Here is a 13,015-nt window from a genome sequence, read left to right as displayed (position 1 = left end):
ATCATACTGATACTCCTGGGAACGTTATGTCAAGGAAAAGTGGGCGTTTGTCTTTCAATTTTACATAATGATTTTACTATGGGAAAGTTGTTTACTTTCATATTTTTGTAAAATTTTAGGACCCTATATGAAGCTGGCCAACAAATTATCAATTTAAACAACCTCCTTTATCATAATTCTTTCTAAAACCACAACAAAACAATTACCAACAAATTACAGGTCCAAAACAGCTTTTTCCCTCAAAGGTAGCTAACATATTAAAGCCACCCCATTTGGCTGGTAAAACGAATCAATTCGATTGTCTCTCATTCGAGTCACGTATTGGGGAATGTTCGGCGTGTTTCCGAGTTAACTCGCGACCGACCGCGGAATTACAATCATTAAGTGCACAGATTGGGAGGGAAACATGAGGAAAATGAGAGCGAGTACTGTGTTCGATTTTCTTGATATGCTATACAGAAAATTCTGGTGTGAATTAAAGATAGAGCCTGTCAAAAATCATACTATAGAAGAGACAGGGTATGTCGTCATGAAATTCAAAATGACCATTCTTGACTAGGCGATCCAACCCTGATTTCTGGGGGTGATGATGGCTTAAGAAAGAGGCCTGATCCTCAGTTATAGTTTGTTTTCACATGACTAACTTAGGAGGATTTGCCGTGGAATTTTTTATTAATCTCTTAAGTCATACCTGCCTCATTAATTGCCATTGTGATAGTCTTAAAGGGACTTTTATTAATACGGAACTTCAGTATCTTCCTCTTATATATTTTTTGATATATTGACACCATGAAAAGGCAAATATTGGCCCTCACGTGACAATATTTGCATAATAAGCCTCGGGAAGAATCATTTACTCTGCGGAATATTTCAATAAGTAATTCGGCGATATTGATGAAATCATTTTTCGTAGCAAATTCAATTTGTCGCTGAAAGGAAGATAAAATGTGGTCTGCTTAGTTTTTAGGAATAAATGGAAAGTATTGAGATAAGAGTGAAATTTTTAGGAGATCGTCAAAATCAATACCTATCGTCTAATTGCCCATATTATCTAGAGGTAATAATGCAATATTGCAGGGAGTTTCTTACGTCAATTCGTTGTATGTGTGCACTAACAAGTACGATAACGAGTGTTAATTTTTTGCCTCGCAGTCACTTGTACATTTTGTCTACAAAAAAAATCATAACATACTCGTAAAGACTGAAAACATGATCTTACGAAACGTCAAGATCTAGATTCAGGGATCCAAGGAATGGGTCTTACAGAGAAGAACGGTCGAGGAAATCCATAGCACTTCTTGAAAAAAAAAGGATACCTAATTAAATATAGTTTCCTACAATCAGAATTCCAAAGACCCGGCAATTAGTTAATCTCTCCATTAAGAAGCAGTAAGCCAGTAGCAAACGGCGCAGTATTTCATAAGTCGCGCACAGAATTAGCAATGGTTTTACAACTTCCCGTCCGATGTTTGGACTGGCGTTTCCTTCTGACCTTTGCTCGGACGCGATCAATTGCCCATGCGCGGGAGATTGACTTTGCACTAACTTTAGTCAAGAATTGTATGTAAAACTTTCTCGCTACAATATATATAATTTTTGTAATTATTTTGGTAAATGGATCTATGGCAATCGATAATATTTGTGGATTTTACGGAAACTTGGACAAAAAGCGGAATTATTGAAGTTAACATTGATGCTTACCCCGGTTCTTGATAGGGCCCACACAAATAACACTGTTTGTTACTTAATATAATTCAGTATTTTATATGCAGAAAAAACAAGCCTATAAGAATAGGGCTCCAACAAAAACAAAAGAATAATCATATTTGTGTCTATAAAAGTTATAGATAGACTTCTATTTGATAGATAGCACAAATAAAACGCGAATGCCAAAATCCACAAAACGATCCGGTTGGTGATACCGAAAATAATTCAGAACGTAACTCAATAAAACTTATTTGTTGTAAAACTGTCAAGAACGTTCAATGAAGGTGAAATGTTTTTCAAATGATTGGTCTAGCTGGATCCGATAATATCTGAATTTGAATTACAGGTAAGATAAAGATGGTCTTTGTTAAATGTTAACATATTTATACTTACGAATAGGTGACATAAGTGTGTTGCACATTTTAATTATGAGGTTTCAAGTTTTATTCCAATTGCTTTTCAAAGCCATTTCCATGTCCCCGTCGTTTCCATCCAATACAATTCTTTCTTCCATCTTCAGCAGTTAAATAACCTATGGTTGTGTTTCCATAGTGACCTGGAGCCTGGTGCGGCGACTGCCCCCTCCGGCAGCTCGAGCAGTTCCAGCTTGTCTTCTCGGAGCAACGAGAGCAACACCGTCGCTGCTGAGCAGCAAGGTATGTTCCTCCTGTTTGTCATGTTGTATTACCCATCTGGGCGTAATAAAATATGACATTTCGACCGTTTTAGCTTGTTAGTCAAACGATCAACTTTCAGTAAAATTGCGGATCAGACAAATGTCTTCTAATGATCAGAATCCCCAAGTTCAGTAAGGTATATAATCTTGTCCACGATACTGTGGATTATTTGCACATTTGCTGACTTTGTGCCTTGCTTAATTCAGACAAACTTCAATGGCAGATAATGATACAACGGAATCATTCTTAACTAATATAATTCTCTGATACAAATGTGAATTTAAAACAGTATTGACATAGTATCTACCCGTTCTTACTCGAAACCTTCCATAGCTACTTCTATAGCTTCCATGATATTTATTGCAGCCTCCCAATCCGACTGGTCGGAGGAGGAAGAGCCGCTGGCGGCGCAGTGGGCCGACAGCCTGCCACCGCACGTGCTCGACTCGCTCGACCTCTCCGCCACGCTGCGCAAGCGCCAGGAGGTTATACACGGTGAGTACAGTGTCTCCAACAATGTAAGGCATCACGAAAGAGTTGGAACTCATAGTCTAACGTGCCCTCTGAAAGACGGGTACATTGGTCTCCAAATCTGTGACATCCTTAAAATTTTGAAGCATAATATTTGTAAGACATGTAAGTATCTAAGTGTAATTCGGAATATATAATTTCCATAAAAAATACTATCTTTTGAACCTCCAAAATCTGTAGAACAACAAAATAACTGACACCTTGAAACAAATGAAAATATTTTCTTTTCCAGAACTGATCGTATCAGAAGGATCTCACGTGCGCTGGCTGAGGGTACTAGGAGTCGTCTTCCTCCGTCCCTTGGAGAGACACTCGTCCCTCCTCGCGGGTGACGAGCTAAAGGCGCTGTTCCCCAACCTCCCCGCGGTCAGGGAGCGACACTCCCGACTCTACTCCGATCTTCGGACGGCGAGGAATGACGCGGGCAACCATGTCGTCCAGATACGGCCCATTGCTGATGCGTTGTTGAATACCGTGAGTTCCACAGTTTTAGAGGAGATTTTCTTGTTTAATGTTAGGTATTAGTGACTTTATGATTATTTACATGTATAAATTAATAATTACTCAACATGTGACGATTAATGGCTAATTTTAATTGAGTAAAGTAATTTGACAAAAACCACATATGAGTGCTAAGGTTGCTTCCGTATCAACTCTCTCATCATAATAAGTGGTAAATAAGTATAAAATGAGTATGAATCTTGCTATTTCATTAATAATTGTTTATGACAGAATTCTGTATCCAAATCGTCTTTTTCTCAAGGTCCTAGCACTTGTAGTGTCCACTTATTCCATCAATAACAATTTTTAAAGTAATAATAATAATTTATTTTCCAGCTCGGTGAATCCGGCTACTCCTCCTGCGTGTCGCGGTTCTGCCGCGGACAGCGCATGGCACTAGACGCGCTGCGCGAGCGACGCCGCAAGAGCAAGGAGCTGCATCAGTTCCTGGCGGCGCGAGAGCAGCAGCCGCTCTGTGGCCGGCTGCAGCTCAAGGACATGCTGGCTTGCGTGTGGCAGAGGTGATTATCATATCTATACTTCACTTATAGCACGTTAAACTGTAGGGCCCGTCTGACACCAGTCTCACCAAGGTATTGGGTTGCCCATGTGATCATGATAGGGCAGTCGCTCCTTGCAAAGCACTGGTACTCAGCTACCCGGTAAGACTGGAAGCCAGTGTGCCACAAGGAGCGAGGCAGAGTTGAGGTAATGTCGGCTATTTGTGGATCTAGGGGTCTAAAGACTAAATTGATATTTGGGATGTTGGTCACCTTTGGAAAATATTTGTTTGACGTTTCGACTGTTTTGATGCGGGTATTCTAAAATGATTTAGGAGGCAATAGTTATTAAATTTACCTAATACCTGATTTACTTTCTCCCCAGGTTAACGAAATACACGCTGCTCCTCGAAGGTATACTGAAGACAGTGAGCAGCGACTGCGATAGCGAGGAGGACGTCGCCGTCCTGCGCAGAGCACACGACGTCGCCAGGGACGTGCTGCAACGCGTCGACACCGCCATCAGGACTGCCGAGAATGAACACAGGTGGGTTACATGTTACCAGCTGCTCCTCGAAGGTATACTGAAGACAGTGAGCAGCGACTCTTAAGAGGAGGACGTCGCCAGAAAAACGATATATGTATGTGCAATGACTGCATAAAATTGGTCGATATCTTAGGGCTGACTGCATATGCTGCTGCCGCTTCTATCCAAAACGGTGTCATGTAAATACATACAAAGCAGTAGTGCAGCTCTCGTGCGGTTGGCAGCTCTCTTTCAAAACGTAACTTAATATACCTACTTGGTTCCCAAAGGAAACTTATTTTATCTCAAATATTGTATGTGTTATTTTGGGATGCATCTAAATGGTGCCTTGTTACATGCATTTTAAAAACGTGCCAGCAACTCGCGCATGTACCAAAGCAAGATACCCACCCGCGGCTTCTTGTTATGTTAACATGCTCCAGCTACATGCACCGTGTAGACGCACCTTCACAATCACATATTCAAAAATGAAACTCCTGAAACATCCTAATCCACGACCTTTTTCCTCAGATTACGCACAATCCAGAGCAAGCTGGAGGTCCGAGCGCCGGCGTCGGGCGAGTGGGAGGAGCTGCGGCGCCTGGACCTGGCCGCGCACGCGCTGCGCACGGAGGGCGAGCTCACGCTCCGCCACGACTCCTCCAAGCGGATCAGTGTGCTCGTATGTACTTCTTCATCTGTCTTCCGTTCCCAACTATGTTAGGGTCGACTTACAGCTCAACTGGAAACAGCTGAGAACCAGTGGGCCACAGGGAACGACTGCTTATCTAACCTCCTTGACCCAGTTACCCAGGCAACCTCTTGATAAGATTGTCAGACTACCTGTAACGACTGTCAAACATGTTCAAATGACAACCAGGACCAATTTATTTAACGTGCCTTCCGAAGCACGCAGGCACTCGTCATATCAGGATGATCATTCATCCAACCATGCCACGTTCAATTCAAATCAACATATGTATTGTATTTCTAACAGGACTTCTAAGTACTAGTTTTGAAACATCAAGCAAAGGTCTCATGGAGAAAAATCGGCAAGAAAAGAAACTCCATAGACACTCTTTTCATTCGTTGTTTGACCTTATGATAAATCATCCCTTGCGGTTATTAGTTGACACCAGCACTATTATTATCCTATTATAATAATAATATAACGTTGTTTATCTCCAGGCCCTGATGCTAGACGACAGCCTGGTGTTACTGCAGAGAGAAGGCGACAAGTTCCTGCTCAAACCATTCCCACATCCCAGCCAGTCGCTCATGCTATCACCTCTAATTAAATGGTAATTATTGTAAAATATTATCTTCCTATACACTCATGTCACTCATACATGTAAATAATTACATAAATAGGTGTTGAAAAAATTGTCCTATCACTAATATTCATTATTTCGACTTTTCAATTTCTATAGTTTACTACATGAAAGTTTGTTATTTGTAAAAAACTGCGACAGCGATTGAAACTGCTCTAAAAATTTACAGTATTTTTTTTTCAATAACTACACACATACAACTTTCGATTCTCTTTTATTTGAAGATTTTAACGACCCGTGAAGACTCCTGGCAAATATGTCAATTTTTTCTTACCCATTTACTTTCTACTCAACTGCAAAGAAGCGTTATTTTCAATTCTAAACTTAACTCATACCCACATAGTCAATTTTTTTACATCATAATGACTGTATACTTTTTACATATTTTTTTATAATTTAAACTATAAAAAATAAGCATTACGTGTATAAATTCTTTCTTTCCTGTCGTGTTTCTTTATTACATGTGTGTGTACAATTTAAAAAAAAAATAAAATAGATATGTTTTAAACAAATAAATGGTATAACTGTACAGTCAATTATACTCCTTATGCGTACAGGGACAGGGTGCTGTTTCGTCCGAACGCGGCGGTGCGCAACACGTTCTTCCTGATGAACATCAACGGCGTTCAGATGCATGAACTGTCGGCTAACAGTGTGCCTGAGTATACTTCGTAAGTATTCATTTTTATATTTTATGATTACTAGTGCATTTTGGCAATTTTGAACCGACTTCCCACAAAAGTTTCGGTATTCGATTGCGTATGTTGTTTTGTTTGGTTCTTCGACAGATTTATAAAATTAAATTGAATTTCCTATAGGTGAAATTATAACTTACTTTTGATACTATGTAGTATTTGTGTGTCTTAAGTTCACTTCAATTCCGATAAATTCTTATGTATTAAAACTTAAAATTACATTCGCTTTCTCAAATACTATTACTGATATATTGGATTCGTCAAGACGAGAGGCCAATATCTACAATGGACCAATGTAAGAAATGAAATGAAAAACTTGTACTTAGCCTAACAGTCGTCAGTAATATATCTATAGTCTTGTTGTGCCCGACAGGGTTTATAATTGTTTCCATTAATTTGTATCCACCAACTTTGAACACATTGTGGAATGTGTTGCCCAGTGTTGCTGGGGAGTTTGTTGCACCACTTCTTCCCAGAAAAAACACATAGGAAGTGGTGAAGGGTGGGCGTTTTGGGAGCTGTCTTATGTAAATTCCTGACGTTGAAAAAGTGCTGTCTTGCAGCCAAGTTTGAATCAATGATTTTTGATTTGATTTTGATTCGCAATAAAGTATTGAGCATTGAGTATAAGCTAGGTATAACACAATGGTAATGTTCCTCAGCTGGGTGAAGCACATCCAGGAGGCGCCGCTGGCGAAGCTGACGGAGCTGAAGTCCACCATCACGCCCGCGCATGCGCACTCACGCTCCAACGACGACTCTGGTATGTATTCACGAAACTAATACAATGTTTATTATATTTCACATTTTTTACTGTATATAGTTAAATTCTTCCATGTGCCTTCTATACTTTCTATAGTAACACCATAAACCACTTAGTATAAGCTACTTTTTCCGTGTGTCGATATTATGTAAACATTCTAAATGACATAAGCAATTAAACGCAATAAGAAATAAAAGGACGACTTGAATTCTAAGTTCTCGGAGTAATGAAGAAAAAAAAAATAATAATTTACTTTATTTCACACATAGTCCATAAAATTAATGAATTCCTAAATCTTTCTATCTCTAGGCGTAAACGTCTCCCGCAACCCATCAGACGCTTCAGAAAAATCATCATCAACTGTCCCCGGTGACGACACGACAGACACGGAGAAGGAGCGAGAGAGGACGTCAGCGGAGCGCGCCTCTCTCGACCGCGAGGATAAGAGGACGGACGAGGAGAAGCGGACGGACAGAGAGGACAGGAGCTCCGCTGATAAGGAGACGGAGGATAAGGATGATAAGCATAAGTGAGTTGAATTTTTGATAGATATTTTGAGTTGAGTTAAGAGGAGTATGAAAGTTTTGGGAAGAGAACAAATTGTGTTGTTTTTGTTCCAGTTTCAATTTTATTTAAATAGGACGATGTTCTTTCTTGTAGGTACTATGGGATATGGACAATATTGTTCTAGAATTATGCTACAGAATGTTCTATGATTTAATTTAGCTATGTCATCTCAATACACAAAGTATCTGCATATCATCTTCTAAATATTTTATATTATATTGCAATTTTAATTTTTCAAGACGGCACTCCTCCCGTATATAAATAATGTCGGGACACCTTTTGTATGTGTTTTGTATATTGGATGGCTACAGATGGTCAGGCCTTCAGCTCGACCCTTAGTATATTCGTGTTGTATCCTCCCTCAGACCGCGTCGCCCGACGGTGGGGCGCATCAGCACGCACGGCGCGGCGCCCTGCGCGCTGGAGCCGCCGCACGCCATACTCGTGCGCGAGCCCGCCGCCGCCGACACCGCGCTCGTCGCCTACACCGACCAGGGTGAGTAACGCTGTGTACCTGTCTTTCTAGCTAATTGTGCAGAGACCAGCCGGCTGCGCAGGACATACTGTACAAGTACGAGTGCACGAGAGAGGGCGCTACTGTGTCATAGTAAACATCGACTCCGTAAAATTAATTGTTTTAAAATAGTTAAAAGTGAATTTTCGCTGTGGAAGCGCATAAAATATATAAATAAACTGCGAGACAATCTGTGGAAATAACAAGTGAACAATCTAAAGTGAAGTGTCTGGAAAAAATAGTGAAAAAGACCACAACAACAAAATATTTCATGAACTGGTGAAGTGCCTATTACGGACAAATTAGAATAACCCTGAACAATTAATTACTAAAAAGCTGTTAAATAACCGTGATAGCACAAACTTTAGTGGAATTTCAGTGGAACTTAAGAAAAAAGTAACACATAATAACCTCAAAATATATGCACAATCATCACCACCCAAAGAGGGCGCTACTACTGTTATTGCTGTGAAATATGGAGGACATCAAGAACATACTTATCAGTCTACAAGAAGAAGTCAGACAGCAGAAGGTTGACATGCAAAACATGAAAGAAGAATTAAAAAATACCATAATTAACACAGTCAATGACAAAATCACACAATTGGAAATAAAAAATGAACAAATAGAACAAAATTTAGAAAACCAAAAAGCTGCCATAGACAATTTGGAAAGATTCAATAGAAGGAAAAACTTAATATTTTTTGGAGTTGAAGAAAACGAAAAAAGCTACCATAACCTAGAGAAAACCATTCTAGATATAATAAGAAATACTTTAAAAATACAGTGTGACAACAACTGTATAGAACATGTAAGAAGGCTAGGAAAAAAAGGGGAAAAGATAAGACCAATTATTGTAACTTTACAAACGATGGGATTAAAAATAAAAATACAGCAAAATAAGAAACTACTAGAATCAACACCCTACTATATTAAAGAAGATTACCCCCTGGATGTCCTAAAAAAACGAAAAGAATTACAATTAGAAGCCGAGAAGGAGAGAAAAAAAGGGAGAAAAGCGTTCCTCAAATACGATAAACTTATTATAATAAATAATGATAACGATAAAAGACAAGATGAACACAAAGTACCACAAGAATATCAAAATAAAAAGAGAAACTTATCTGAATCACCGGAAACTACAACGAAAACTCTAAAACACAAAGAACAAAGTACAAACCAACCAAATAAAATTAATAAAACTAACAATATGAACAACTATCTTATAAAAGCTCCTGTTCTCTCCTACCAAAAGAAAGATCAATCCACAATGCAAGGCGACAATCAAAATCAAGAGAAGTAGCAACTAACGCCTCCCTCTCTCAGCCTCCCAACACGGCTTGTCACCGCGGGAGACAAAGACTACAACCCTCCAACAAACCAAAATATATATATATGTACTTACAACGTTAGATCTCTACTTAAACCTATACAAATGGAACTATTAAAATACTCCCTTACTAATATCAAGCATGACATCATTGGACTCTCTGAAGTAAGAAGAAGCGGAAACGATATCATAGAAGATGAAAATTATATATTTTGCTATACAGGCAAACCAAAAGGACAACACGGAGTTGGATTTTTAATTAAAAAACAATACAAAATGAATATAGACAATTACATAGGAATATCCGAGAGAGTTTGCCTTCTAAATCTTAAATTTGAAAACATAAAAATAGCCATCATACAAGTTTACGCTCCCACTCAAGACGCAACAGAAGAGGAGATAAATACCTTCTATGACCAAATAAATCATGCTAGAAGCCTTACAAATGGCAAAGAAATAATTATGGGTGATCTTAATGCCAAAATAGGTCAAAGAAAAAATGAAGAAAACTCTATCATCGGGCCCTTTTGCCACGGCATTAGAAACCAAAGAGGCGACAGATTGGTGCAATATGCAATTGAAAATAACTTTACTATAATCAACTCTATATTCAAAAAGAAGATTAACAACCTATGGACGTGGATCACACCAGACAAACAAACAAGAAACCAAATAGATTATATTATGAGTACCTACCCAAAGCTTTTCCAAAATATAGAAATCTTAAATAACAACACTTTTGCAAGCGATCATCGACTTGTAAGAGCCACAATACAAATTAATATAAAGCAAAAGAAATGCAGAACAAATTTTGGTAGAGCCACATCCTACTTATCAAACCTACAAAACCAAACAAAGTACTTATCAAATCTAACGAATAAAATAGAAAATGTATATTGGGAAGATGTTGACAATATAGAGACATTCTACTCAAAATTAGAAACTTGTATACACCAAAGTTACAACGAAATTACTACAGAAAAACCGAAACAACATATAATATCAAACGAAACGAAAGAACTTATCAAAAAACGCTCAGAACTACTACATGTATCACGTAAGACACAGAAACAAAGAAAGGAACTATCTACACTCTTTAAAACTACAAATAAACAATTGAAACAAGATTACCAGGATTATAAGCTAAAAATAATAGAGAAAAACCTCCTAAAAACAGGAAGTCAGAAGAAAGCACACAAACAGTTAAACCAAGATAAAAAGTGGATATCAAGCCTACAGTCAAATAAAACTACAAAACCTTTACAAACACGTGAGGATCTAGTTAAAATAGCCTCCGATTTCTACAAAAACTTGTACCACGATAAAAACTACAACCACGAACAAGCATTGTTGCAAGAAGAGAGCCAGAGTTATAACTGGGAAATAAATAGTCCTATTCAACTTTTTAACGCTACTGAAATAATAAAAACTATTGACAAATTAAAGAACGAGAAAAGCCCAGGATTCGACAATATTCCTAACGAAGCCTTAAAAATTGGAAAACATATATTAACTCCGCACCTAATCATATTGTTCAATAAAATATTGGAAGCACAAAAGATCCCCCAAAAATGGGCGGAATCAAGAATAACTCTATTATACAAGAAAGGTGATCCAACGGATATTGGCAACTACCGCCCAATAAGTCTACTCCCAACAATGTATAAATTATTCGCAATGTGTCTAGAAAAAAGGATAGAAGTAGATATAGAGAAACACCAAACGAAAGAACAGGCAGGATTCAGACCAGGGTTCTCAACTATTGACCATATCCATACGCTAGAGCAAATAGTGGAAAAATATCAAGAATTTAAGACCCCGCTCTACCTAGCGTATGTAGATTATGCGAAAGCATTTGACTCCATATCACACGAGAGCATTTGGCAGGCACTGAAACATCAAAACATTCCGAATATATACATAAATATAATCAAAAACATATATGCAAAAAGCACAAGTCGTGTGAAGCTCGATAGACTAGGACCAACAATTTATATACGCAGAGGTGTGAAACAAGGAGATCCACTCTCACCCAAACTGTTTATTGCAGTCCTACAAAATATAATGAAGGGTTTACAGTGGGAAGGAAAAGGAATAGATATAAACGGCAAGTTCCTCAGCAACTTAAGATTTGCCGACGATATAGTCCTTTTCTCGACGTCATCAAAACAACTTGAAAAAATGCTTACAGATTTAAGTGACTCTAGCAATACCATTGGTCTACAACTAAACACCTCTAAGACTAAAGTAGCTACAAACAGTATACAAACCCCCATTATAGTAAACCAAACACCAATCGAATATGTCGATAGCTATATATATCTAGGAAAGCTCATTTCATTTAAAAACACACGGCATAAAGATGAACTAGACAGAAGAATTAATATGGCTTGGAAAAAGTTCTGGAGCCTGAAAGAAACATTAAAATCAAAACTTCCATTATATCTTAAGAAAAAAGTCATGGACTCATGTATACTACCATGCCTGACATACGGAGCACAGACCTGGATCTACAATAAATACACGAAAACAAAAATACGCACATGCCAGCGCTCTATGGAGAGAAGCATTCTAGGCGTAAAGCTCAAAGATAAACAAAGAAGCAGCGTTATAAGGCGCAAAACCAAAGTTATAAATGCGGTAACGCATGCAATGCGGTTGAAGTGGAAATGGGCTGGCCACATGATACGAACGAAGGGTGAACGATGGACGAAACTCGTCACAATATGGAAAGGTCCAACAGGCAAGAGAGCTAGAGGCAGACCTATAGACCGTTGGACTGATGATCTACGAAAGGTAGCAGGAGACAACTGGATGGATACAGCAAGAGATAGAGTACATTGGAAACAGTTGGAGGAGGCCTATACCCGAGAGGGGCCATGACTTAATATTAAATTTAGCATTATTACTTTTTTTAACTTTTTATATTACGCATAAGTCAAACTTTTTTTTTTATATATTTTAAAATACTTATGTAATAGGATTAAGTCAAGGAAACAAATAAAGGCTTATTATTATTATTATTATTTACGAGTGCACGAGAACTAGGACTAATGAGATGTTCGGGTGCCTTATCAAGTCAAGATCAATCTGTCAAAGAATACTTAGATTGAACCATATTTTTTTAACTACTTCTTCACTAACACTGATATATGCATCTGTATTATAATCCTCTATTTTATCTCCGTCAGAGCGTCTCCGTCGCCTAGACGACGTGATCTCCCGCGCCCTCCGCGCGAAGTGCGCAGTAGTGGGCGCGGCGCTGGGAGTGCCGCCCGCGGAGCACGCGCAGCTTGCCGAGCTAGCTGTGGCTGACGCGCTCGGCGATGTCGGTATGTATAGTGTAGCTGTAGATGTGTGTCTCCGCAGTAGT

The 13,015-nt window shown here is 38.6% G+C and overlaps 1 protein-coding gene across 1 annotated transcript in view; it reads left to right on the top strand.

Moving 5' to 3' along the window:
* LOC124643134 overlaps window positions 1-13,015 on the top strand; it is a 213,865-nt gene that overhangs the window by 183,526 nt on the left and 17,324 nt on the right. Inside the window, 12 exon segments of the mRNA XM_047182001.1 lie at window positions 2,260-2,363; window positions 2,751-2,879; window positions 3,148-3,389; window positions 3,753-3,937; window positions 4,302-4,463; window positions 4,974-5,124; window positions 5,631-5,743; window positions 6,331-6,444; window positions 7,131-7,231; window positions 7,541-7,760; window positions 8,164-8,294; window positions 12,834-12,974. Of these exon segments, the coding sequence (XP_047037957.1) occupies window positions 2,260-2,363; window positions 2,751-2,879; window positions 3,148-3,389; window positions 3,753-3,937; window positions 4,302-4,463; window positions 4,974-5,124; window positions 5,631-5,743; window positions 6,331-6,444; window positions 7,131-7,231; window positions 7,541-7,760; window positions 8,164-8,294; window positions 12,834-12,974 (1,793 nt within the window).

This window comes from Helicoverpa zea, chromosome 26 (genome assembly GCF_022581195.2).
Source record: "Helicoverpa zea isolate HzStark_Cry1AcR chromosome 26, ilHelZeax1.1, whole genome shotgun sequence".
In the NCBI taxonomy this organism is placed as follows: domain Eukaryota; kingdom Metazoa; phylum Arthropoda; class Insecta; order Lepidoptera; family Noctuidae; genus Helicoverpa; species Helicoverpa zea.
This window is presented reverse-complemented; position numbering and strand designations above follow the sequence as displayed.